This window comes from Colletotrichum gloeosporioides, assembly GCF_011800055.1.
Source record: "Colletotrichum gloeosporioides strain Lc1 chromosome Unknown consensus_90, whole genome shotgun sequence".
Classification (NCBI taxonomy): Eukaryota; Fungi; Ascomycota; class Sordariomycetes; order Glomerellales; family Glomerellaceae; genus Colletotrichum; species Colletotrichum gloeosporioides.
Genome location: NW_025544735.1, coordinates 138,913 through 166,273, shown reverse-complemented (window position 1 = coordinate 166,273; position 27,361 = coordinate 138,913). Strand labels below are relative to the sequence as shown.

Below are 27,361 nucleotides of genomic sequence, written 5' to 3'. Positions count from 1 at the left end.
AGCGGAGACAAAGAAGTGGTTACATCCACGTCCGTCGATGGTGTAAATCAGTTGGAGAGAGCCGACGGTCCCGACCTTTGGAGCGCACTCGGATGCACCCTCTTTCTCTGTTACGTGGAATGGCGATGGAGGTCTCTCTTTCAGCGTCGTCGGGGACGAGACAGAAGCGAACTGTCAAGTCGAGGTTGGGTTGCAGAAAGGAGGAAGATGTTGGGAAAAGAAAGCAGTCCAGAGGGCAGTTGTGTCTCGAATTTCTCTCTGGAGCGCGCTGGCTAGGAAATGTCCGGATTGGTGGGCGATGGTGAGGGGGGTACGCGGGAGAAGGTCAAGCCTTATTATGAATGGACGACAGGTCCCGGCGTGAGGCGTGAAGGGTTGACGTGGGTAGACCTTGACGGGGGTGGGAGAGGGCGACCGGGGTAAGGAACAAGATCTGGGCTAGGTAGGTACGGTACAACAGCAGGGTAGGGCAGGGTCATATCACTGCGCTGCTCTGCTGCCGGGGCCTAGAGGAGACCGATGTTCGATGATGGATGCGACCAGGAGTCGATGGGGGTGGGAGCCAGGACCCAGACAAGGGCTGCCTGGTTAGGCAAGGTATGCTGGACAGTGCTGTGCTTTTGGTGGTGAGGAGGAGGTAGGAGGAGTACCTAACCTGGAGGGGATGGGAGGGGAGGGGGGTGACTGTGTGTGTGTGTGTGTGCGTGTGAGAGAAAGAGAGAGAGAGATGGAGGGGGCCCAGCAGAGGAGAAGAGACGAGACGAGAAGAGAGAGAGAGGAGAAAGGAGCAGGAGTTGATGATGCTGGAGATGGAGATGGCAGCACGGCCCAAGGTCACAGGAGCTGGGTAGGGCGTCTGAAGTGAGTGAGAAGAAAGATGAGGATGAGAAAGGTAAAGAAGGCAAGTGTAATAGTAAGGCGCGGAGGTAGTTTGAGGTATCCAAACACGCAGCGAGGGTACGTAAGGCAGGCGGGTTGGGAACAGGTCAAGAGGCAGAGGTGATGGCAAGGTATCTCTATCCGTAGACAGATACTGTCATGGAGAGAGACAGAGAGTGCAGTGCAGCAGCTGCTCAGGGTGTGATGTAGCGTCGCTGTAGGGTGTTGGCGATGGAGACTCGAGTGGGAGGGACTTGTGGAGTGTGTAGGTAATGGCAGAGAGCCAGAATTAGGTAGAGAGAGGGTAAGAAGAGCGAGCCAGTGTGTGTATGTGAGTGTGTGTGGGTGTGGGTGTGGATGCCGAAGTGGATGTTGGTGTGGTGGGTGTGGGCGAAGGGTGGGAGGTCGCGCAATGCGGCGACGGCGTGAGCGGCAGCCAGCCCAGCACCAGATACGCCGTGCCTTCTACCTCCAGGCAAGGCACCTAGGTTTGAAGAGAAGGAAGGTATGGAAGGCAGGTAGAAGCAGGAGACCTGACCTGCATTACGAAGCGCTGCGGGATGCATGTACCTATCTGCCTGGGAATACGGATACCTACCTTGCCTTACCTGATTGCTCTGGGCAAGACCAGTCAGCGAGCAAGACATTTCCCCATCCCAAAGTCCCGATGTACTCTGTCCACCGCGGCACGCTGGCAAGATACTTCGCAGCAGCGCTGGCTTCCAAGCCATGCAGTCACTCGAGTCGCCGTCTCCTCGACAGACGGCTCATCCCAGGGCGCTGCGCTAGCTACCGCAGACAGCGCAGACAGGGCACCCGGGCCCCGGGGCTAACCCTCGCAGACGACGATAGGACCGCCGGCCGGGGAGGGGGAGGAGGAGGAGGCTACTACGGATAGTGATGCTCGCCGTAGGTAAGGTAGAAGAGAAGGAGGCAGAGCTGGGGCAGGCTGGGACAGGGCAAGCTACACTCTGTCCAGCAGGCGAGAGGCTAAAAGGCCTGTCGCAGGCCGAATCTGGCACTAAAGTTGAAGGCCTGTCCAGGGTGCGCTGTAAACTCTCGAGTCCCGAGTCTCGAATCTCATCCGACTAACGACTGCTCCCCAAATCCTCATTTGCCGGGTTTGGACTCGACGGGTTCCTGATGCTGAACTTGAAATTGGACCCGGGCGGCGGGAAATGGCGACAGACAAAGAACTAAGCTCCGTCTATGCCAAGGGGGAAAAGGCACTCGCTGTCTGTGTCCGCGTCCGTGTTCAATGGTTTGAACGAAAGGGGTCTGATAGAAGCAGATGCAGAGACGAGACGTCCAAGGGACAAAATTGACACACAGACTGCAGAAGAAGGACTGAGGATGGAGAAGAGATGGACACACAAAGTCTCCTGTTCTTGGGCTGTCGTGACGATCAAATCGAACAACTTACGCACGGCGGGGTGGACGTCAGACGCGTGTAGCATGCACTCTCTCTTGCACGTACGTAGCCACACGCACCTCCTCCTCCACCCAGCAGCGACTTGAGGTAAGGTACGGCGATGAAGATGAGGATGATGGTGCGGGAAAGGGTAGGGTAAGGTACATTCCAAGCCTCTTCAGGTACGAGACGACAACACACACCAGACACACACGCACGCACGCACCGAGTAAGATGGAGGGGGAAGAGAGCTGCGACAGGTTGGTCAATGGCATGGAACAAATGGGCACTGGCCATGGCGGCGAATCCGTCCCCCACGGCATTGCCAATGCCAATGGTGATGACCCAGAGGGCTTAGGAGAAAAAAACAAAAGGCCGAGTCAGAATCCGGTCTGCTGATGTGAGTGATTGAGTATCGTACCGTGAAGTACGTCTTCATCGGCGCAAGGCGGCGCCGCCGCCAGAGACCAGCAGATGCACGACGTGTCGGAGGTAGAGGTGAAGGCTCAGCCAGAGGCCCAAAGACGGGGAGTGCCGGGACGTATGTGTGACCAGTGCACCGGTAAGAACCCTTTTACCGGTGACACTGGACGCGCCCACGTCGCCTCAACTAGAGTTGAGTTGCCTTACTGCGTTCCCTGGGCATGGCGGTGTCGTGTGTATCTAGTACGAAAACAGCAGAGATGCACTGTACCCAGAGCCTGGCCCAGCCAAAGAGACGATGAGACGGTCTGGCCTTGTCGTCATGTCTGCGCAGGGCAGTGTCACGAATACAGTGCTGCTCCACACTGCGCGAATACTGTACACCGTCCATTCGCCAATCCATCTCACGTCTCTTCTCTTTCTCTCTCCGGCCAGCAGAGAAAGACAAACGTCAACTGGTGCGGTCCGGTCAAGTCCAGCCACAGCCTGTAACCGAAAGACAGGACGACAATATCCAGGACATGGACCGGTAGGGAGGGTCGCTGTAAGATTGGTCATGGCGGAGAAAGAGAAAGCCCATCCATCTTTCCTGTGTTATCCCATGTCATGTTAATAAGTGGCCATGCTTGTTGTATATTGATATCGATTTCAGGCCATGCCTTCTTGCGTACCGAGGGACTGCCAAATGAGGCAAGTTGCCTGGGCCATGAGAAAGAGGAGAAGGGGAGAGCTATCCGTGCTAAGCACCTCTTTGATTGACCTGCAATGACCAGACGATCCGCATCTTTCTCCAGCACGCTCAACGCTAGTGAGTTTTGTGCTCCGTAATCAATATTAGTTTGGTGTACTGTAAACCAGGCAGGCGGGAATTCGGACAAGGGCATGTGTCTCCGTAGAATGGACATCTGTACCCGTCATCCGTCCGCAGTCCGTAGGCTACCTTACCCGCCCTCGTGCCGTGCCCAGTAGGGCCAGTATGAGCCCACTGCTTCTGGACACCTCATTCAACTGCTTTCTTTTGCATCTTTGGTCCCGTCTCGTCTCGGGCCCTGCCTTGGAACTTGGAGCTCCTCCTGTCTCCTGGAGACGTGGAGGCCGGGACATGAAGATGACGGATACGGAGGCAGTACCTGAGGCTTGCCCCGTCCAGTACTGGCCTGATGGGCTGGGTCCGAGCAGGCTCCAGGTCCAGTGTCGAGCTTGAATGCTTCGAGAAACAGTGCCCACCAACCCCGTCCGCCCACGACGGGGAGGTGGAAGGTGGAGGGTTGCGAGGGTCCCAAAGCAGAAGCTCTGCTCAGATGCTCGCCCCGTCGGCCCCAGACCGCCCTGGTCTGGGCACCATACAGTGTCTGAAGATGGCAGGCCAGGGCTACCTGCGCTCACTTTGGAAGAACACGGCAAATAGCAGTTGTACAGATACGCAGCATTTTGTAGAAGGTCGCTGGTAGATGCGGTTTTGCCTCGTCCTGAATATGGGCCCTCATTAGCTAGGTAGTGTGTGTACTTTGCGAGAGCCACAGCAGTCAGTCAGACTTCTTGGAGGCGGAAGGAAAGTGCCGCAGCTTACATTGTCTAGGGCCGGGCACAACTCCACAATGCCAGATGCCGACAAGCCTCTCGTACGGTTAGGTTGTTAGCAAGCCTCGCCGAGGCACCGACGAGCGGGAGAAGAGGTGACGGTCAAACGCCATGGGCGGCAAGGTTGGCAGACGTTTCTATCTCGTCTTCTAGCTTGCAGACTTGGGGGCACCGGCGGACGTGGTGCCGAGCTTGTAATGCGATGACATTGGTATCGGTAGCGGCCGGGGCCATGGCAGACCCAACGCAGGAGGCGGTCAGTTTTAGCCCGCAGCGTCTCGGTGGGATAGACGGTAGTAGCGCAACGCAGAGAGGGAGTCGGTGTCCGTTATTTGGAGCTCCGGGGTCGAAACGCCCTAGAAGGTCGGCAGGAAGGGAAGGGTTGGCGACTTCCATCCCATCTGCTCGCGTTCGGTTCTTGTTTCCCCCAGCCTAACATCGGCGACCAGACCAGCGTTGAGATGGCCCGAGTGAAGCTTCTCTCCTAACTTCTCAGGCGTCCATCCGTCGTCAAGCCGCTCAAGGCTCAACTCAAAGACCCCCAGAGCCATGCTGCCCGTCCTGTGAATGCCATGCCGTCTCTGCGTGGATTGCATGGGTGGGTAGGGAGAGGGAGAGGGAGAGAGACAAGGGAAGTTGAGCTAAGGTAGGCGAGTGGTGGGTAACGTGGACAGGGGGAGAGGCTAAGAAAAAGGGAAATGCAAGGAAGGTGATTTGGGGGAGCAGTTGGAGCACCCACCGCAGTTGGTGTTGGAGTTGGAGGGTCGTGGATGGATGGTGGACGGAGGCACGGTATCTGCCGCAGGGCCGCAGGAGCAACCGCGGTAAGGTACCGCGGTAGCGATGAGCAAGGACGCTGGGACTGGGACTGGGGGCAAAGAGCACCTCAGGAAGAGGAACAGGGCAAGGCAGGGCAGGGGGCTAGGTAATGGGCAATGGGCAAGGGGCAAGGGGCTGGCAGCAGCAGCAGCAGCAGCAAGGAGCCATGAACAAGGAGCAAGGAGCAAGGAGCCATGCCATGAGCAGTCGCAGTTACGGTGATCCACACCCCGCTTACCTTATCATTACAGGTTCGTTCGTAACTGCCCTGGTCCGTCCTCCACCGGCTAGTGCCCAACCCAAACCACTCACAGTTCACATCTGCCAGGACTCGATGTCGACTCCACGCTGCAGCCAGCCAGCTTCAGCACAGGAGAGGCTAAGGACTGGAGGACCCAGCTGGCTAAGGCAAGAGTCCCTTGTAGCCTAGGCTAAATCTTAGCGCTAACGTGCGACCTGCCAAATTTCCTCAATGCTGAGGATGAGGAGTCCTTGCCCTGTCCTCTGGTCCAGTACCTAGGTATGGATGTGTGCTGAACTCTGTGTCTGTGGCCTTGCTTGCTCCCCTCGACATGGGATGGATGGGCTGACTGGCCTTGTCCTCCACATCTTGCCTTGCCTTGCTCGTCTCTCTCTACTTGGTACAATCCCTCAGCAGTAACAGCAGCCGCAGAGCTTCCCGGCATTTTGGGCTGTTGCTGTTGCTCTTGTCAATACTGCCGCTGTTGTCATTGCTGTTGGTCTTGTTGCTGGATCCATCACTCCTGCATGTCCGTAGCATGATCCCCCGGCCGCCTGCCCAAGGTCACACACAGCTCCTACATATCAAGCATGAGCAGCAGCGCAGCACGCAGCAGCACGCAGTACACACAGCAATAGCAGCGGCACTAAGGCCAATGCCCATCATTGCTGCTGTGTGGTCCAATCCCAACCAAGTCTCCAAATCAAGAAACGTATCCGCACTGCATCTCAGATGTGATAACGCACCTCACATCATGCAGTGCCGCTCCCCTCACCTCACCCACGAGCCAACAAGCAATACTACCAAAGTACCTTCTCGCCGTACTGCGTAGGTACTGTACTGTACGAATACCCTTTCTCTCTTTCTTCCTCCCTCCTCTTCCCTACTTCCTCTCTCGTCATCTGCCTCTCAACTACTGTACCGTGGTATTCAGACCAACAATCCAGCCCCCAGAAGCAGGGTACCTGTTCATCCACATTCACACGCAAGGCCAAGAAACCTTGGCTGCCTGTTCTATGTATCTAAGGTGCGGATATCTGCCATGGCCCCTCCCACGTACCTTACATGCCTTACCGTCTTTGCCAGCTGCACCAGCCCATTTCCAGTCTCCTCCCCGTACCTATTCATACCTACGGATACGCTCTGCCTCTCTCGCAGAATGGAAAGCCCTGCTGCGAATGCTTGATCCAGGTCTCGGATTTCAAGGGGCCTTTTCTCGGACCAGGAAAAGTCTCCACGCCCAGAGTGCTGTGGGTTTGCTCTCCTCTCGCATGGGCCGGATGTGGTGTGCTGGGTTCTGTTCTGGAAGCTCAGACAGGGCGTGTCGTGGACTCCCTATCCTGGGACCTTGAGGAGGTGCCCTGGGCAATGGACTTGCGGATACCTGCGCTGGGCAGTCCACCGTTAATATCTGAGGCCTGCGGATACTCGCCATTTCCAACGCTTCCGAGGGGGAAGACGAACTCGCAGTCTGCTCGGACAAAAGCTTTCGGCTACCTCTTAGCGAGTGCCGGAAGCCACCACAGAATTCAGACTTCACAGTCAACCCACAACAGATGGCACGCCGTCACCAAGGCACAAGATGATGAGGACCCCAATCAACATTGTCTGTGGTCGAACTTGCCAGCCAACCGGTTGCACTGCACGTCTCAGAAGGCGAGGGCGACCTCCAACGGCCCAGGCGTACTTACGGTACATGGGCATCCAATACCTATCAAAATCCAGATCGCGATGGAGGTACATGGTACTTGGCGACTTGCCTAATCCGAAGTCAGAGTCAAAGCCAAGGTTCCTGAGCCAAAAATCAGCCTTCCCGCCATGACACTGGGCCTGGGTCATCGAACCCTTCGTCGGGCCTTCGACGAAGGTTCTGGCCTCATTACTGTCTGGTCGCACTGACAGCGCTAGCCCAAGTCGCCAACTGACCCGCGGTGAAGCTAAATCCTCAGACTCATCAGCCTGCAATGTCTGCTCACGGTCTCACCGGCCTCCCCATCATATGCCCTTTTGGGCCGATCCGGTGCCGCATGAGGCGTCTTCCTTTCCGACCGACCTTCGTCTGCCTTGCCCTGTTTTACTCCGCATATCTTTCGTCTGATCTTTGCTGACGAGCCCTTCGCTGTGGAACCATGCCATTGTTCCAGCTGCCTCAACCGGTCAGAGACGTCCAGGAACCCGCAGCTCTAATGTGTGACAGAGGCTCCTCCTGCGTGAGAGAAAAAGACTCGGCATCAAACACGACCAACTCCTCCTCACCCACACTTCTGCACAGTCTGGGCATTGCTACATTACGCCATCAGACTGGGTGGACCGGCGGTGGACGTTGCCAGACGAGGCTGGGGGAGGCATCGCTGCACCATCCATACCTGCGCAGAAGACTATGAGTTTAATATCGGATATCCATCCCATCCATGCAACTATAACGGCTTTTTCATCTGCACTTGCAGCACCAGCTCGAGCGCTTGCGTACGCCCTAATAAACGCTCTCACTTCCGTAGCTTTCTGGATATCAAACGGACCTTTCTAAGAACAGGGGAAGCTATAACACCCTCTCCACATCGGATTCGCTGCGCTACGAGGCCTGCAGGGCGAAGCTTCCGCGGTGAAACGCTCTCAGCAAACGACAAAGCCCATGACCACAAACGACTTCGTAAGCGGTATGGATACACGTCTGGTACCACTTGTGGATGGCGTCAAAGCAACGCAGGTCACTTCAGCATGCCGTGAGGCTCTGTGGCAGTTTGCCGAAGGCCGTTGAAATTTTCAGAGTTTGGCCACAACAAGCCAATACACACACTTCTGACTCGGAGAAATTCATGGAGATTTTTCTCAAAAAAAATTATACTAAGGGGCGACTTACACGCAACAATCATAGACTGACATCGACGGCGGCGGATTGGCGCCACGCCCAATCCAACCTGACCCAGTTGGTTATTCGAGTCAATCAATTCAACCGGACAGGTGGCGCAAACTAAGTAGGTTGCGCACTCGCAAAAGTCAGGGACTCACCTGCAGACTGACTTGGCTCGTCTGGCTATGACCCGAGTCGACCTGTCATTGTGGGATGATGAGGAGCCGGTATCTTGATGGGACTGGTCGACGGCTTAGTGGAGATCGCGGGGTCTGCTCAATCTCGACCGCAGTCTGCGCCACGCAGAGCTTCCCGACGAGGATGGGACTGGTGGCTTTTTTCGTCCTGCTCGACTCCCTGCCCTTGCTGGCTCGCAGAAGAGAAGTGTACTTTGTTGTTGGTACGGCTGGGGTTTCCAAGGATCCCGTTCCAGAGGCGACGGCGCGCTCCATCACCTTTTCCCAATAATTTTACGATGCTTGATTAAGGCCGACGGCGGCTGGAGGACGCGCAACTTCATCGACCAGGGTCCGCAGGCCGTGTCGGTACTGAAGAAATACCTGAAGGTTGCCATTTTTGGGCCAACGCTCGAGACAACGTCTTTGTCCTCGTCGGTATCCCACAACGGTATCCCCTCCTCATTCTTCTCCTCCACCACCACCACCCCCTCCCTCCCTAATGGTACCAAGTACCCTAGAAAGGCTGCCGACGCCTGTCATCTAGCAAATAGAATGACAGCAGGGCCGCCTTTTACCGACCAACCGAAATGGACAAAGTCACGAATACACGGTGAGCAGGGCAGAATGGGGTGAGGAAAGCGACCATGTCGACATTCACATGCTAAAAACTAGCGGTGGCCACTCTTGTCGACGACCTCGCAGGGCATCGAAAAATGGAACATACCGAGGAACCCCGTTACCCACCCCAGGTCCTGTCTTTTTCTTGGCTACGCTCCTTTGCAGTTGAGTTGGCCAGTCGACAAGCAGCCCAGCCGCTCGTCGCTGCGCAGAAGCATCCCACCCACCACCCACTGCAATTCAAGCTTGATATGAAAGGGGGCTGTTCCTGGCTGGACAATGGAAAAGGTAATTGGCATGTTCCAATCAAGCATGTTGATGGAAGAATACAAGGGGAACGTCTATCCGTTCAACTGGCGCAATGGTGGTTTCAGGGCGCATAGCTTGCCCTGCATCCTGGGGCTGAGTGTGCCTCGGATCCGAACGTGTGCCAATGAACCTCCAGCCTAGCGCTGGAGGCTAGCATCTGTCACGCTCGGTTGTTCCCTTTCGCACAACTGGTTCCTGGAATCGTTCGTTCAGGGGGGTCTCTTGCTCTTCGCCCCCAAGATCTCGGGCACACGCTGGTAAGCGTCGCTGAGAGCACAGGGGTCCCTCATCTGGAGGGTGTCATTCGGGCGGCACGAGGGGTGTGTCCCGAGCCTGGACGGTCCGAATGGGCACCCAGTTGATGTCCACTCTCGTGCTCCTGATCCATGTTGGTCAGATTGTGTTGGTGGTCTTTCGTGACTCGCATATGAGCATTTGCCGATGATTAGGCGATCCGAACATGCGAGAAGCCGACGACGGCGATGGCCCAAGTCCAACTGCTCTTTGCTCTTTGCGGGGGGAAGCCGGCCGGCCTCCTCGATGCGAGGTGACTGCTGTCCACCGGGAGGGGAAAAGGGCACGCAGTCAAACTGGCATTGAACGTTACGGCCCAAACTTCAGCGGTCGGGGGCTGGCTGGCTGCATAGAGGTAGCACCAGATGACTCGGCCGAACAAGGGGCGCGGCAGCTGGGAAGGCCCAGTCCCGTCCGTCCGCCCGCTCCGGGGAATCTTTAAACATTTGGGCGACGAACCACGACGCACTGCCGTTGCGTCGATGACAGCCACTTAGCCCGTTCCAGAAACTGGTGTCCGAGGCGGCTGCAGCATGGACATCGGTACCCAAGGTATTGACCGCGCGCGCCGAGTGAAGAACTGGGCCGACGGGCGGGAAATGGATCGGGAAGCGCAGCAGCCCGGCCACGCGCGCAGGTAGCTTGGGGTGCAGAGTGTTGGCTGCTGCTGCTGCGTGTCATGCTGCCCATCTGACGAATCGCGGATCTTGTTCGTCGCGTTGCCTATTGGGCGTCGATGATGGTTGAGGGTGTGGTTGGAGTACCCAATAAGTCACAGGGCATTGATGAGACGCCTCCTCTGCTGGCCACATGCAACTGGCTGGGATCATGGCACAGTAAAATCACATTCATTTTGTTCTATTGCTTCCATCATGCTTCCAAGCAGCTTCTCGAAGAGCGGGAGAAGCAACGAGGAAGGCGGCACGGCATGATATGCTAGACCAGGCGTCAAATTTCCTCGGCCCCCATGGACGAAATCGATGGTTCGGACGAGAAGTCGTGCCGTGGGACATGGTCTGCTGCCGTGGGGTCGGACCAGGTGCACCGGCGTGTTTTACGAATGGAACGGCCCAACGTGGCTTCTGAGCATTAAAGTTCATTAGAGCTGTCGGCAAAGAAGATGAAAAGGAACAGAAGGATCCAAGGGAAAGGGGATGAAGTCATGATGGGGACCTCGGGAACAGGTTCTCTGGTCGATCTGGAGAGAGGTAATTAAACTTTGGAAAGACCGCAAGGGGCGGTTCCTTGATGCTTGCACAGGCTGCTCCTTTTTCTCCAGTCAAGGGTCCCGTCAGCCTTACGCTACTGCTACCACGACCACGAATGGGCAAGGCGCCGTGAGATGATCTTAGCTTTCCAAGAAGTCTCCCCGTCGCGCGGAGGTGTGGTAACATGGGGGCGAAAAAGCGGTTTGCATGGGTGTGGGAAGGGAAGAAAAGGAAAACCATAAGCTGTCGTGGGCACGTCTGGTCTTTCTCTAGTCGTATCCGTGTCCGCAATTGCGAGACGAGACGAGAGTGGACTTGGATTCGATTCATGGATGTTCAGGAACGCAGTGGCAGCCCAGGGTCATAAGCGCCGATAACCCGCAGAAAACGACCCCCAGGTGGCATTTTTGAGGGGTCGGAGGACACGGGATGGATGGAAATGGGTATCGTTCGATGCTCCTTTTGCGCGGTATCCAAGATGTTATTTTAGATTTATTGGAAGATCATCGAGAATCCTTTAAATGGTGGATCTCCGCTGACAACACGGGGGCCCGACACACTGACTACCTCAGTACCGCAATACACTACGGGGGGCGCAACCGTCGTCGGCCCCGCAGCCCATCACAGAGCAGGTAAGATACTCTGAAAAGCGGAGACAAGCCGTCCGATTCCGGCAAGTGAGGGGCAATATTCCCGCGCTCTGCCATCACTGTAAGATTAGTGATTCATGCGCCAACTGCTTTTTGGCTGGCGACCCCTCGACGTCGCTTATCTAATCCTCGTCATTGGGCGGGGGCACCTGGGGCAATACCTCCAAAAATATTGATTCACTCATGCCAGCTCAATTTCTTTGCCATCCACAAGCCCATCCACAGCCTCATCGCCAACGACCAGACGACAGGAAAAACAAGCACACTCACACATACACCAGCCGTGACGAGGGTGATTTCCGAAAAAAGAACACATTGCGAGAGCAACTGCAGCAGAGCAATACGCCATCGCAACCCATCTCAATCTCAATTCACTCCCGCGGCCTCGTCCCGTTTTAACCGAGCGACTGGGGGGCCTTTGAGAGGGCATCTCGAATCGACAAAGTAGCAGCAGCAGCAATCCTTCTCCTCGGCCTCCTCTTTGGGACTTTTGTGCTAGCCGGAGAGCGACACCGAGATCAAGCGGAGAAGCATCTTCAGGGCTACTGACTGCGCTTGCTGGGGCGTCCAAACACGTAACCCTGGAAGTCTTGAGAGACATCATCATCAAAGACGAGTCACCAGAAAGAGAAAGAGGGAAAAAGCCGCGCAAATCTTGACCACCATGGACAAAGATCTCGACAATGCGAACCCGACCATCCTGAGCGCGGCCCAGATGCCGACGCGTCAGACCAAGAGGATAGCGCCAAGGAAGGGCCCAGATGCCAAATATAACGATGTCATTCTAGCCAAACCTGCCTACCTGTCACGCCCCTTCTGCGATGACGACTCATTATGGCCCGACAGGGACGTTGTCGATGACGACTTTGCTGAGGAGCCCATCGATGAGCAGGAAATTTACGGTGAGAGGCCTCTTTCTCCTTTTTTCTCTACCCATTCATTGTTCTGTCACCTGCGTCTCATACATCGTTTCCTTGCGTAAAGCAGAAAATTGGAAAGGTGCACCATGCCGAGTTTTCCAGACAAGTCCACTCGGAGTCATGGTCCACACGATTGTAGACGAGGCAAGCGCCACGCGCTGCAGCCATGCCATATCACGAGACCGTTGGCCCCTCTTTACCATCGCGATGCATAGTCGCATTGATCTCAGTTGCTGCGTGATGCGTCGACGAGGATGCTCACCGTTGTGGGTTTCGCTTCCGCCTCCTCGCAAGGCGAGAAATGCCCATTCATTCTTCTCCGTTTCGACCCAACGCCGAACCGCCGCGAATCCCCTGCCACAATTGCCAGACCCTGTAGGGATCACGCAACTGACGTTTCATAGACTTGATATCTACCATCTCTGATCCAGAGCACCCCCTCTCTCTGGGCCAGCTGGCGGTCGTCAACCTTCCTGACATCCACATCAACCCACCACCCTGTTCAGGACCGTCAGACCCCAATGCGCTGGTGCAGGTCAAGGTCGACTTGACGCCCACCGTATCACACTGCTCTCTCGCCACCGTCCTTGGCCTGGGGGTTCGTGTGCGTCTGGAGCAAGCGCTCCCCCCCAATTACCGCGTCGACGTCAGGGTCAAGGAGAACGCCCACGCCCAGGATGACCAGGTCAACAAACAGCTGAGCGACAAGGAACGCGTCGCTGCCGCCCTGGAGAACGACACCCTCAGGGGGGTTCTGGACAAGATGCTCGAAACCTGCGTATGATCGGTGCGAATCCGTCACGGCTATCGGCGTATAACGTCGCAGAACTGCAGATTGCATATTGCCATCTGGGTCTAGGTTGGACTTGAGATGGTGAAATGGCAAATTTATCCACAATCGACATTCGCTTGACAGCCGGGAATAAACAAGGAATCGTGTCTTTAAATAGGTGTGATCGACGCTCTGTACCTTTTTTTCTTGACCAAGGCCTCGCCACCTTGGCAGGGGGATTATTAAGTATATCGGTTTTTCTGCCATGGCAAAACCAGGAGACACTCACCCGCTCAAGCCCAGTGTTGTTGACAGCTTACCCAGGGCGGGATCGACAGGTACCGTCATCCACCGACCGGTGCAGGAAAAGGGTCCTTTTGCTGACGGGACTCGCATCCGCGGCGGCGGCGGCGGCGCAGCCTTCTCTCCACCTGACGAAAGCTCGCAGGGTCTGGGCGGGATCGGCCAACGGTTCATGACTCTCGCAAACCCGGCGGCTGTTTTCCGGGTAGGGCTGGGACGACGGGAAGAGGGGGCAGGTTTCTTGCTGCTCTTCACGAAAATGTGCTCGGACTGTTTGCGTGGTGGTCCACACTGCGTTTCCGTTACGGAAAAATTAGAGGAACTATGTCACGAGCAATATGATGGCTTTCCGAGCGGGATAATGTGTTCACACAATTGTCGGAATGGGTAGTAGCAATAACACGTCGTACCTATCGAGCAGCTAGCACATGTTTACACCGCCCATGTTCCCGTGCCCTTCCGGCATGGTTGGAAACATTGTGCTTACCACCATCTATATCAACTGCCATATTATTGCATTCAATAGCCGAGCCAGAGGTATCAACCCTCTGGCTCGCTAACTGCCCACCGCGACAGCCGACGTGATTACCGGTTCAGGGTCTTTCTAACGAGGAGAGAATGAAGTTTATCCCTCTAGTTAGGAAGGAATCGGGAACCACAAAAGAAGTTTATCCCTCAAGTGTTATACACTAGCTGCTGCCGCCGCCAGGGGACGACGACGAGAAATCGTTTCTCGGTATGCGGATCTGCAATGAGATGGACGGGCTTCGTCCAAGGCAATGGACCGTCCTGTCCAACTTCGCCTGCACCAAAAACTTGCATGGCGTTACATTTGTGGCGCTGGCCATGTCCTCGCTCCTGCCGCGCCCCTGCCCCCAACCCAACCACACGAGGAGGTAAGGCAATCTTTTGCTGCTGGGTGCAAGTCAGATCGAAGAAGGGCATGGGGAGAAACCAACCACCAGCAGCGTTACATCCAGCAAAACACATATCCTTTTGCTGCAGCGCAAAGCCCACGGGCCGTAAGTAACGCTGCAATTGTTGGATTCCTCCCTTGACGCCCCCCCTTCTGGCGGCGCAAAACTCTAATACGTAGTGTAGTGCAGCAGTTGTACGCTGCCCAAGGGTAAGTACACAGGTTGGTTCTGTAGATCTACCGTGTATGAGTGAGTGAATCCACGCACGGCACGACGAGCTAAGTTTCCCGTGCCTCGAACAGACAGAGGGGAGCCACACGTACGGACGTATTATCTTTGCTAGATCAGCTTTGTGGTTTACCCGGCCACGAGGCAATTGGTGGAAGGAGGTCCCTCTTAGCTCGGGGCAGGTAGGTCAGGTCCCTAGGGTTCGAATGAAGAATCCCCGTCCGATCTGCAACTCCCGAGCCTTCCGTGGCCCAAGCTCTTTTCCCTATTCTCATCGTCTTCGTCTACGGCTTCCGTCTTGTTGGACTTGCAATTCGTGTTCGCTTTTGGGGGGCTCGTCACGGCTAGCGACAATGGTCGTCGTCACGCTGTCACATTTTCCATCAGGAAGGGCAACGCATTCTGGCCAAAAGTCGAGTCCGTGGCTGCGCCTCCCCCACAGCGACAGGTTTGGATGCGCGGTTGCAGGGCCATGCCCAGCAGGAGGTAAGCCGCGGGCCACACACCATCTAACGTCGATCGATCGTGTCCAATGAAGGCCACTCGGCGATGTTGGAGTTGCGTCACACGGCATGCCCGTCGAGATTCGACGAGAACCAGAGGCGGCAGGCGGGATGCTTCTTCAACCCAGGGAGCCTCCTCCTCTCCCGTCTCCCGCCATGCGCTGCAGCATCGCGACGATAACCTGACAAGAGTCCGACGTTGGAAGGTCGCATGGGGCTCTCTCGTTCTTTATCGGCGAGACGGCGACGAAGGCGATGGACGGGGAATGTGCACTCAGCCACGCAGCCTGAATCGGCAAGAGACAAAGATTACGCCCAATAAGGACGTCTGTCAAGCTGAAGAAGGAAGTTCCCAACGAAAAATGCGTGTTCAACGGGGTGTGGGTTGGCATGTGCCGAAGGGGGGGGCAGACAACCTCTCTCGAGGCGTCAAAACGGCAGGTCCCTGGGCCGGCAGGTAGGCATGATACGGTACTTTCTTGTTGGTGGTGGTGGTGGTGGTATGGGATATGGGGGCGGCCGGCCATCTGGGGTCGCGGCCAGGGCGGCGGCGTTGCAAAGAGGAAGGGCCTGGATCTTGGGAGACGGCGGGTTGTGATGCATGGCGAGGTAGGTTCAGGAGGTTGACTTGCAGCGAGGAGTCCTTGCCAAAGTCGCATATCACATCATGTCTCTAATTCTGCAGTGGCTGGTGGGGGTGTGTTGAATGTGTTGCTGTTGTTCTTGGAATGCCTTCGTTGTGTGTTGTCGTGATTGCTTCCGAGTTTCCTCTAAAGGAAGGCTGAAAGTCTTGGAAACCTGTGCGCGGGATTTGCCCACATGGCTCTTCGTCATCTACTACCCTACTCTTGATGCTGAAGATAGCGCGAGGCAAGATGCGCTTCTTTTGCAGACCCGGTCCAGTTGTCTTGTTCCTCTCTCACACACAATTCATAAGGATGCAAGTTGTCTAAAGTGCAGGTCACCCAAGCGGACGGCCGGAGCCCGCCGATCATCCATCCTTAACCCTGTCTCTTTCTTGCCTCTCTGCGTCGTCGCGTCGTCTAGCAGGACTTGGCGGCGAACCCTGGTTTCTGGTCGTCCATTGACACAATCTACGGATACACCAAAAGCTGGCAGAACAGAGTTTCGGTGAACTGTCCGAACGATATCCCGCTTTACAAACAGTAGTACCGCGGTAAACCATGATATTCCGCGGTAGTACCGCTGTCGAAATGTCACTGCCGCCGCGCCAGGGCCACGACTCTCTACCGTCGCATTTCAATATACGTCGGGTGGCGGAAGAGATACACCCGTTTCCTCTTTTTAATCTTTTGTTTCTTTTTAATGTATCTTTGCCTGTCTGCTGCCAATGCGGCAGGGCGCATGGCACGCGACACTAGGCGCATGTTCACACGCATGTTCCGTTTCCAGGGGAAGTCCCATGCGGATCTGCCATCTGTAGTTATGCGCTTACGACAAGTAAGGCGTCAACTTCAACTTGGCAAAGCAGTAACGACCAAACACTGCCGTTTCGCATAACGCTCTTCATTGCTTTGCTTCGTATGTAAAGGTAAAAAAGTACTGCGTAGCAGCAACATGCAACAAGGTAGACTTTGTCGTGACATGGAAGTGCCAAACAGATACGTGTCGTTATACCCTCGACGATGGCCTCAGCGTGGCGATATTCATGATTCGCAAAGAGCTGGGCGGGGGGGGATACGTGGGCTGCTGGCGTCTGTCTCGTCGCCTCTGTGACACTTTACCCGCGCGGCGTTTACTACAGGATCCCCTGGAGACGTGCGCGCCAAAGAGAAGATGTCACCTATCAAAAGAAAAAACCTTCACGGTGGCTGCGCTAGATGAGCTCGCGTGGCTTAGAGTGGGCTCTCTCAAAGTCTACGATCTGTGCTTTTCGACATCTGCCGACCCGATGTTTTGCCAGTATGGATACCAGAATCGACCGTCTGAGCTCGAGAAGGCGACGTCAGTGGGGGGTTTTGAGGGGCAAAAGGGGGCGTGGTGAAGGGACCAGAAGGTTTTCCGGGTGTATAGTAGTTTGGCTTGTCTTTTTTAAAAATTTGGCTCGGTATCCGTATTCTCGCGTGGGTTTTTTTTTCTCGTGCATGTATCTCGACATGGTGGTGTTGGTAGGGTCAAGGAAGTGAAGATATGGAGGCGACAGGAAGGTTTAAGACAAGGTAGCGTTGTACACTGAACTGGAGGGTTGATCCCCGTCAGATACAGCCGCTCCAACAGACGGCTCTCGTTTAGAAGACGGCGCCGTTGATCAGAGATCTTTGTAGCGCCAATTGTCAATGTCAATCTTTGTCCAATTCAAGATTGCCGTTGATGGCACCCGAGACGAACTGTAACAAGTTCTAGCCTAAAGAGTCAACTGTTTCGGCGTTAGAGGGAGAGAGGGAAAGAGAGGGGTGGAATCTGGAGTAAAGTCGGTGTGCTGGGGTGTAACTCGCCAGAGAGGGGCAAAGAGTGGATGAGGGGGCAAGACCAGGCAAGGTGAAAGTGAGGTGTCACGGTGTGTGGTTTTTCTTCGCCTTGTGCGACCTGGCTGACGGTGAGGGGAGGGGAGGGAGTTGCAGCAGAGATAAACCGGGGATAGGGTCACCAGAAAGAAGAGGGGGGAAGAAAGAAACTCCGCAATGGACGGCCCGATTGCGACGGCGACGGCGGTGGGGGGGAGGCTACTTCAGGTCCTGGTCCCCCTTCCGGGTTCCGGGGGCTGCCGCAGGCGCAGGCGGTTCTTGGACTGGAGGAATGTCAGTGGAGGGAATTCGTTCGACGGCTAGACGAAAGGGACGAACACCCCCCGGTTGGTGATCGGCGCTCCGTACGGCCGGCCATGACGATGAGATTTGGAGTAGGGCGGGGGGTTCCCTCTGTACTTTGTTGAGGAATTGGGTGTGGTGGTCGGGGTCTCCAATTGATGGCCAAGAGATGAGTTCCGTCCCTGGGCCGTATCACCTCCTGGCGTGCCATGTGTGTTCCGACAGCCCCGAGTACCAATACAATTGAAGCGTTGTTGACAGGCGACGTCGGTTCTGCGATCTACGCAGTACAGCATTTTTAGTCTTCGAGCTGTGTCCAAACGTTTGAATAAGGGCGGCAGCAGCGTTGGGTGGTATCATTTTCCGGGGTATGGGGCCAGGGACGTCTAAATCCGCTTCGTAAATCCGCGGCCTTTTCCTTCGCCCACTCCAAACAAGCTACTGGGTCTTGATCGACTGTATCGTGAAGCTCTGCTACGTGTGTGACCACTGCCAAGGGCAAAACGTCCAAAGGGGAACGTTTGGAGACAGATGTCACGGAGCTTTTTTCTCTAATGTTTAATTCTGGGGTTGTTTGGGGGCTATATATGGAGCTGTTTCACGATAGTTCGATCAGCCAAGAAGGAGGCTGGTTACGGAAGCGCCTGTTCCCGCGATGGGGCTCTTGTCGTCTTACCCACGAAACATCAGGCCAGAACAGAAAACATGAAGGATTCAGGCTGGAGCCGTCTTCTGACGTTCGGAAATGGCGGCTGCACGAGCGGAATTTGCTGGGGAGGTTCTCGACATTGACATGGGCTGCTTGCCCCATCGTCTAAGTGAGATTCAGTCAGGTGCATTCTACGAGGAACCGAGGACCTTGACAGAGCACTTCCATACACGGACTAGCAAACCATCAACGTCCTCAGACACGGCGTTGGTTTTCCCTGACTTACACCTAGGGGACCACGCCATGCAAAAGTTGAGTTCGGCCAGCGTCACTACGTGCAAACTCTAAGGAGGAAGGCTTGATTTGCTTTCATGGCACATTAGTCTGCTTAGTCCCGGCCCTGACGGCGTCCAAGTTGATGCAATTGACCTTACTGCCTGCTGCCTGGCACTGAGCTGCTTAACGCCCAACAGCTCTGAATTTGCTCGGGTACGCTCTGTGACTATTTCCTCAGAGAAATATGCCTGGCATCGCCGTCATATACGAGGCTCATGAACCTGTCGTACGCCATTACCAAAGACGTCAAGTTGGCGCAGGACAATAGCTTGCGACATAGCAGTAACAATATATTTCCAGCGTATGCCGAATCACAGTGAAATCAGAAAGTCTCTGATTACATGATGTAGAGATGGTTAGGCTTGAAACAGGACATGGCATAGGACATAGATATGTTCTGTGAGGTGGTAAAAATGCATTCGTGCTGTTGCGCCTGGACAATACAGTTTGTATTGAGACCGCCTGTTATTCCTATGCTAGAGTGACTACTATTCCTGTGGCTATACTTTACTGTCGTCGCCGTTACTACTATCGTCGCTACTGTCGTTACTGTTATTGTCGTCCATCGTCGTCGTCCAGCATCCTCATCCTCATCAAAGTCACTAAGTACACAGGAAATCTACGCACCAAGACACAGGAAAATTAGGCGGTCTCTTTGTATTCGTCCATCGTTCGTTACTGTCCGGAATAATGAGATACTCTGAAAGAAGGTCAGTCGTTTCCCAGAGGTTCTCCGAGAGACAGGCACACGATATCGATGGAGTTGGGCCAGCAGAATGAATACATCGACGACGGGATGTTAGCCAGCAGGATGATTTTCTCCGTTTGCAACTGAACAACCTTGGAAAAGGTAATGCTCGTCTTTGGGGATTGAAACAATGCAGTTATTAGCAAATTCACTGGCCTGAACAGCGCTGTTGAATCTAGCTGTCAATATCGGTTGGAAACCCATGGACGATTGCATCTCTCGATCCCCACCACCACAGACCATCGAAACATCACAAAAAGAATCTCACGATGCACCTACTGAAACCCACAACACCACTCCCATACCAATCGAATATTTCTCACTCAATCAGATGCACGAAGCATTTGGAAACTTCACAGAATTGCAGTTTTCCTCTGGCAGCCACAAGCCACGCCATTCGCCAGCTGCCCCATCAGAGCGGGACCTGCAAGCCGCACGCCGTGTGGGCTACATGAGTCCCTTGCCGGGGTGCGACTTCCAAGCAAGGACCCGGTCTTCTCCGGTTCCTTCCCAATTCGCCCAGATCGTCTAGTTGGTTAGGATGATACGTTGTGGTCTCCATCACTCAGCGATACCGTGTTGACGGCGGTTCGAATCCGCCTCTGGGCAATTACCTTTTGCTTTTTCGTGTCAATCGAGGTCACGCTTGGAAGTTCCACCGTCAGAAACATGATTCCTTCTCCTTCTTCCCTCGGCTTCGGTTTTTGCCGATTCATGAGGGAGGTTTGCCAAACCTGACTAATGAGTCGAGTCAGTTAGAGAAACACGAGATACTAGACGCCAAGAGGGTCTGGAGGAGTCCTTGTTCACCCCATACATGCGCGTCCATGAGCACGTCCACCAACTCAATCTGGGATGAGCAACGCGCCACACACCTTCCACGGCATATCCGGGGTCGGGTCGCCGAAGCGGAGTAGATTGGGATCCGGCGCCCGCAAGTTCCCCGTCAACAGCCAGATCCTGGGTTTCGCGAGAAGCTACAGTTTTCAGCACATTTCTCAATCAGCCTCTTAACTCCAACTGGTTCGTGAGTACAATCAGAGCCATGCAGTCCGAGATAAGTATCGTTGAGGTATCTATTTGATGGCCTCATGTAGACGTGAAAGATGGAGACCGTCTCCGTTTTTTTCTTGGTATACAACGGCCCGAGCACCTAGTGTCTCATGGGCGGCTCATCTATTAACAAACATTCTCACCAGATGCCTCAATACATGGGAGGCATCACTCCATCCTTCCATCCCCAAACGGCGACTTGCAGGATCGCAAGACCACATGTCCGTATGCACGCGTCAACTCCATCATTCTCGAATGGCTCAGCATCACAGCTGACGACGAGCTCCGCCTGCGGCCACCATCCATCTTTCTTTCAACCCCTGGTCCCCTCATTCGCCAAGAATCTCGCTCTCGATGAGGCTCTTGTAGAACTCTGGTTCGAGGAAGGTGGCCACGCTAACGTCTTCGCTCAGACCCTTTCTCCTCCTGGTCTTCAACACAAAGTCCCTAGCCGTAGCCTGCGCGCTAGCCGGCTGTAGTGGCCGGATGATGACCTCCTTGTCAAGAGGATCACCGGGCACAATACTCCAGCTGTCGAATGTCAGACTCACCATGGCCATGCCCTTCGTCTTGATGCGCAGATCTGTCTCGAAACCGAACGAGTCGATGACAGGAATGAGGCCGTTGACACGGTAAAGCGGCGTGCCGGCCACCGGGCCGTCCTGGAGAACGTGGCCACGGCGTCTGGCCAGCGTCGTGTAAACCTCCGTCGCCGAGTCCTGAGGTCCCGTCACAGAGACGGAGTACAGAGGCTCCATTAGTCTAGGTGAGGCCATCAGGAAGGAGGAGTAGCATGCTCGGCGGGAGGTGGGGATGATCTGACCGCCTCCCCTGAAGATGGCTTCCGAGGCCAACGACACATCGGTGATTCTGAACTTTGTATTTCGAATGGCTGTCACGATATCGAGTTAGTGTACCGGTGAGCAAGCAGAGGCTGGGAAGTGGTCTGATGTGGGGACAGAATTTCTGCTAAGGGCCGTGCCCCCATCCCGGTCAACCAAAGAGAGGCATGGTTGTGGGAAAAGGGTCTCGTGCGTAGAAGCAGGTTTTCTTCTGACAGGTCGGGGTAGGTGAGGGGGCCTCTGCTGCTAATGCAAGCCATGCCTAAGAACCCAACCCCAACCCCAGTTCCATGTGTTGGACCCTCCCGGGAGCTATTTCCGCCTGGTCGGGGACCAATAACGGCGCCTAGCGAGGGCATTGAAGGACGACACGAAGACAGGAGGCGAGGAAGAACAGGGGCAAGGAAATGGGGGACTCACGCTCTTCACACAGGGGGCCCTCTCTGGTTGCCCAGCTGAATCCTTGGCGGATGGTCTCCTTGACCGTAGTCAGGAGCTTCTTGTCGACCTGCAGCTCGTTAGCCTGTTGGTTCCTCCGAAAGGGTCAGTCAAGGAAGCCACCGGGCCTTACCTCGGAGGGCAACGTGTCGTCTTGAAGGATGTTGGGTCCCATCTCATCAGGACCGAATGCCCAGATGCTTCTTGCCGCCAGTTTGTCCCAGCCGTAAGTCTCTTCAAAGTAGTTGGCCGTCTTGCGAATTGGATCCCGAATCTTGACCTTGCCGGACTCAATGTCCTCTGAGATGCCCTTGTCAAGCTGCTCGGCGACCATCGTAATCTTGTTCTTCTTGTTCGGCGTGATCGCATAGCACTTTGTCGCCGACTGCTCTACAACTGTCTCGCAGAATCGAGTGACGGGGTCAGACACCTTGATCTCCATATCCGCGTACAGACGTCTCAAGTCGTGCAAGACACAATCCATGTACAGCTCGCCCGTGCCCAGAACAATGTGCTCTCCTGACTCTTCGACCTTGGTAGTGATCAAAGGATAACTCTTTTGAATTTTGCGCAGGCCGTCCAGCATCTTTGGCAGTTCTGAGGGGTTGATGGGCTCAACAGCTACCTTCAGGACTGACTCTGTGAAATGAGTGACGGGCTTGAAGATGTACACATCCTCGTTGTCCTCTAGCTTTGGAGGGAAGATCGTCGCCGTCTTGACGATCGAGTTGTCGACACCACTCAGCAGCACGAAACTGCCTGCCGGCACACCGTCCGTGGGAATATTGTACCTTGATTCGCCGATAAAAACATCTGATATCGTTGCCATTGCCATATCTTCGTCGTCGTCTGTGGAGTATCCTTCTCCTAAAACTCTGACTTGTGAGTCGGGGCGAGCTGTACCACTCAAAACACGACCGAAAGAGTAGAAGCTCTTGGCATCTGCCGTACTGAACAACTTGGAGACGTGAATCACAAGAGGCCCGTCCTGGTTGCAGGCCTTCATGGACCCGGCAACCTTAGTGTCCAGTGGTCCAGTGTAGTACTTCTCCAGATATCTCTCAGCAGCCTCTTGCGGTGATGGGACGTGTCGCACAATCATGTCGACAAAGCCCGTTGACGGACCGAAGAACTGTTCGCACACCAGCTTCAACAAGACCTTGGCATCGGCCTTATACTGAGATGGCTTCAGAGTGATGCCCAGTGTGCCCAACACTCTCTTCAATTCTTCAGGGGTGTCGCTGATGGTATGGGTGAAGATCTTGTAAATCGGTTCCAGGACGAACTTGACGAACGAACGGCTTGAGCGAGTCTCTGTCGGTTTTCTCGTGAAGTTGCGCTTCTCGGGGTTGAAGTAGATGTCTCCCCATAACCTCTTCGCGAAATCCTCGGTGTTGATACCGCCGTAAGTGTCGGTGTACATCTTTGAGAATGACTGCAGAGTGAAGCACCAGCCCATGTCGGTACACGCGAAAAGAACATTTCCCTTCTCAGGACTGATCCGTTTCGTCTCACCCTTGCCCGGGATGGTGTTCTCGATGACTGTGTTGACCTCCTCGATGACGTGCTTGAGCTTGAAGTACGCGTCCTTAGGGGGTAGCTTCAGCTCAAGAATGAGGCGATCCATCTTGTTGATGATGAGCGTAAGCGGGATATCTTCCAAAACCGCGTGCTTGATGATCTGCTCCGTGTTGACCTGAACGCCTTCCACCACGTCAACGACCAGGCAGACACCATCCGCCAGTCGCAAGCTGGCCGCCACCTCGTCGACGAAGTTAACGTGACCCGGCGTATCAAGAATATTGACCAGATGCGACTTGCCCTTTGTGCTCTGGAGCACCAGGCTCATGGGCGCTGCTTTGATCGAAACTCCCCTCTCCCTCTCGACTACGTGGACGTCGGTGTATCGAAGTTGCTCGTCTCGGTTCTTGCCAACGCGGCGCTCGAGTCTGTCGGTAATGTCATGGGTTTCGAGAACCAGCATGTCCATGAATGCTGTCTTGCCGTGATGGAGATGTCCTGCCAGCGCCACATTTCGTATTTGATCGGGGAAGTTCATGAGGTCGGTCATGAAGCTGCGGTCGAAGAAAACGGGTGGCAGATCGGTCTCCTCGATGTTGAACTTCTTCTGCTCAACAGGAGCAATTATGGGCTGCGTAAGAAGCTGCTCATCTTCCTCCCGAACTAGAACTTCGACCTCGTCTCCGTATACTTGTTGCGCGGTGGGATAGTACTGTTTGTCTTCGTGCAGGATGATCGCATTCGACGGGCCGTCGTCTGTCATGATGTCAGCATCAACTTCACTGGAGAATAGTGCAGAGTAAATACCATCGATCTCCATCAGCTCCTGGCCCGTAGGCGCAGGTGCCTCGCTCGCATCGTCTCCATAGTAGTGGGCATCCACGCCCCTTTCAGACGCCTCTTCAGAACCGACATCCTCGCCGATGAAGTTACCGAACCTGTGCAGGAAAAGTCAGTCTGATGCCAAAGTCGAAGTAAAGGAGAAAGGACATACTCATCGTATAGGTCGTCCATTGTGGCGTCTAAATGCTTGGGTGGAGTTTGTCGTTGCCGTTTGTCTAATGACGATAAATCTCGACCCAGTCGCGGTCGCAATCGCAGAGTCGCGCCTAGAATGACCCTGGCCTCACAAACTTTCTTGCAAGGCTGCAGTGTGGCTAGTGCACCTGTGTGGCTGCGAGGCTGGAACTGCTGCGATATGCTTACTCCCTGGCTTCGCTTCTCGCGCTAGGGAAGCAGGTACACTAGGACCGGCAGGGTGTCAGTGCTCCCTCATAGCTACTGCGCCACAGGGACCCGGACGGGACACCGCAACGTCCCAGCTGTGCTAGGGTCCGGTCGGAGCAACCCCACCAAACATCAGAAAAGGCGGCGGTGGGAGGGGTGGATGATTAGAAGCACGTCTTCCTAATAAGTGACCTGCCGCCCAACAAAATTGTTTGCTTCAATTTGTTTGCTTGCTCTCTCCAGGTCACACATAAACAAGACGGTCCCCCGGCTCTGCCCTCGACACAATCTTCCATTCTACAAACACCTCGAGTCTCACCTGCACGACGTTCACAATGGCCAACCTTCCCCCCGTTTACATTGTTTCTGCCGCCAGAACCCCCGTCGGTTCTTTCCTTGGGTACGTCTGGACCCTACCCCGTCGGAGAAGAAGAAATGTTCACCGCCTGGACCAAGAAGCTAATGTTCTGCCTTGTACAGCTCTTTGTCTAGCCTGAGCGCCACGCAACTGGGCTCCCACGCCATCAAGGGTATGTAAATGTCTTATCAACGGTCCGGAGCAAGCGCGGGGCAGTCCACCGCTAACCCCTCGTCAACAGCCGCCGTCGAGCGTGTTCCCCAGATCAAGCCCGAGGATGTCGAGGAGGTCATCTACGGCAACGTCCTGTCCGCCAAGTATGTCAGACCCCACGGATAAGCTGCAAAGCTGCAAAAACGAACAAGTTTGCTGACCTTCTGTCGCCATCTAGCCTCGGACAGGCCCCCGCCCGCCAGTGTGCTCTCGGAGCCGGCCTCTCTCAGGGAGTCGCCGCCACGACCGTCAACAAGGTCTGCGCCTCCGGCATGAAGGCCATCATCCTCGGCGCTCAGACTATCCTCACCGGCACCGCTGACATCGTCGTCGCCGGTGGCACTGAGTCCATGACCAACACCCCCCACTACCTCCCCGTTCTCCGCAACGGTGCCAAGTACGGCAACCAGACCCTCGTCGACGGTGTCCTCCAGGACGGTCTGACCGACGCCTACGGCAAGAAGGAGCACATGGGCATGGCCGCTGAGCTTTGCGCCAAGGACCACGACATCACCCGCGAGCAGCAGGACGAGTACGCTATCAACACCTACAAGAAGGCCCAGGCCGCCACCGATGCCGGCATCTTCTCCAAGGAGATTGCCCCCATCGAGGTCTCTGGCGGCCGTGGCAAGCCCGCCATTACGGTCGACCGTGACGACGAGGTCAAGAACCTCAACGAGGCCAAGCTTAAGGCCATGCGCCCCGCCTTCATCCCCAACGGCGGTACCGTCACGGCCCCCAACGCTGCCCCCCTCAACGACGGCGCTGCCGCCGTTGTCCTCATGTCCGAGGCCAAGGTCAAGGAGCTCGGCGTCACTCCTATCGCCAAGATCCGCGGCTGGGCTGACGCCGCCCGCGAGCCGGAGCGCTTCACCATCGCCCCCGCGCTGGCCATTCCCAAGGCCATCAAGCACGCCGGCCTCACCGAGAAGGACGTTAACTTTTACGAGATCAACGAGGCCTTCTCCGTCGTCGCCCTCGCCAACATCAAGCTCCTGAACCTCGACCCTGAGACCGTCAACGTCTTCGGTGGCTCCGTCGCCATTGGTCACCCTCTGGGCTGCTCCGGTGCCCGCATCGTCACCACCCTCACCACCGTTCTCCGCGAGAAGAAGGCCAAGATTGGTGTTGCCGGTATCTGCAACGGCGGCGGCGGCGCCTCTGCCATTGTCATCGAGAACCTGCAATAAGCTGCGCAAAGCACATGCTAAACTGCAAACGTTCTCGGAGCTCCGAGCTGGTGCGGGTCTGTAATTCACTAGAGAGGACCTTGAATTCACTCGGAGAACGTGGGGACTGGCGGCATGGTGGGGTTCCCTGCTGAAGAACGAGAAAAAAAACAAAAACCAGGCCACGACCCCTCCATCGAGCAGGTGCCGCGACTTGCGCGCGCCCCGCGCCGCCGGCCATGACTCCCCCCGCCCGTTTCTGCAGATTATTTGACGCACCAAAAAAGAAGGAGAAGATGGTCACATTTGGTTCCTGTATTATCCTCGCGGCAAAAAAAGTTTCAGTATACCAGCGTTTTAGATATAACGCATCGGGCCACCCCGTTGCAGATTTTTTTTACCTAATATCACGAATCAGACGACTGCATCTTTTCCCAAAAGCTTCCCATCTGCCGTGATCTGCGCCTTTTTCTGGCGGCTAGTTCCTGTCGTGATACTCCACATGCGTCGCATCCTTACATGCGTGGCTGTGCTGCTCGAGTTATCAGATTTTTTCGATAATCAAGCTCGTGGGGAGGAAGGGGGGCAATGGATCCAAGCCGAGTGACGAGACCTGATTTGGTGCCGCGCAATCGGCCGAGGTGGACCACACGTCCAAGGATCACTCATCTCATGGAGATCACTAATCTCTTGCCGCGGGCAGCAGTGTTCGTCGTATGCATAACTCTTTTGTGCAACTACAATAACTATTGTACATCAAGGGAGTAGAGAAGGAAAGAAAATGGGAAAAGGACTGAAAGACAACGAAGTATCCCTCCAGCTGAGAAGACCGCCTCCTTTTTTCTTTGCTCTCTCTCTCTCTCCCTACCCATCCCCTCAAGGCGCGGTAGAAACAAAAACTTGAAGGAATGAAGTAAAACGCCGATGACCCAA

General features: G+C 55.2%; 3 protein-coding genes across 3 annotated transcripts; 2 read left to right on the top strand and 1 right to left on the bottom strand.

Moving 5' to 3' along the window:
* Window positions 1-12,127: 12,127 nt before the first annotated feature.
* On the top strand, window positions 12,128-13,167 carry GCG54_00000342 (MIP18 family protein; the record flags this gene model as incomplete). The annotated part of the gene is made up of 2 exons (XM_045400482.1): window positions 12,128-12,365; window positions 12,788-13,167. The coding sequence occupies 2 exons, from the start codon at window positions 12,128-12,130 to the stop codon at window positions 13,165-13,167; spliced, it is 618 nt and encodes a 205-aa protein (XP_045258068.1).
* Window positions 13,168-20,989: 7,822 nt separating this feature from the next.
* GCG54_00000341 (U5 small nuclear ribonucleoprotein component) lies at window positions 20,990-24,475 on the bottom strand (the record flags this gene model as incomplete). Its single annotated transcript, XM_045400481.1, has 4 exons — window positions 20,990-21,552; window positions 21,923-22,010; window positions 22,074-24,399; window positions 24,456-24,475. 4 exons carry the CDS (start codon window positions 24,473-24,475, stop codon window positions 20,990-20,992), a joined length of 2,997 nt encoding a protein of 998 aa, XP_045258067.1.
* A 548-nt stretch (window positions 24,476-25,023) lies between these two features.
* Window positions 25,024-26,449, top strand: GCG54_00000340 (Acetyl-CoA acetyltransferase IA; the record flags this gene model as incomplete). Its single annotated transcript, XM_045400480.1, has 4 exons — window positions 25,024-25,088; window positions 25,169-25,218; window positions 25,288-25,363; window positions 25,438-26,449. 4 exons carry the CDS (start codon window positions 25,024-25,026, stop codon window positions 26,447-26,449), a joined length of 1,203 nt encoding a protein of 400 aa, XP_045258066.1.
* Between the last annotated feature and the right edge of the window lie 912 nt (window positions 26,450-27,361).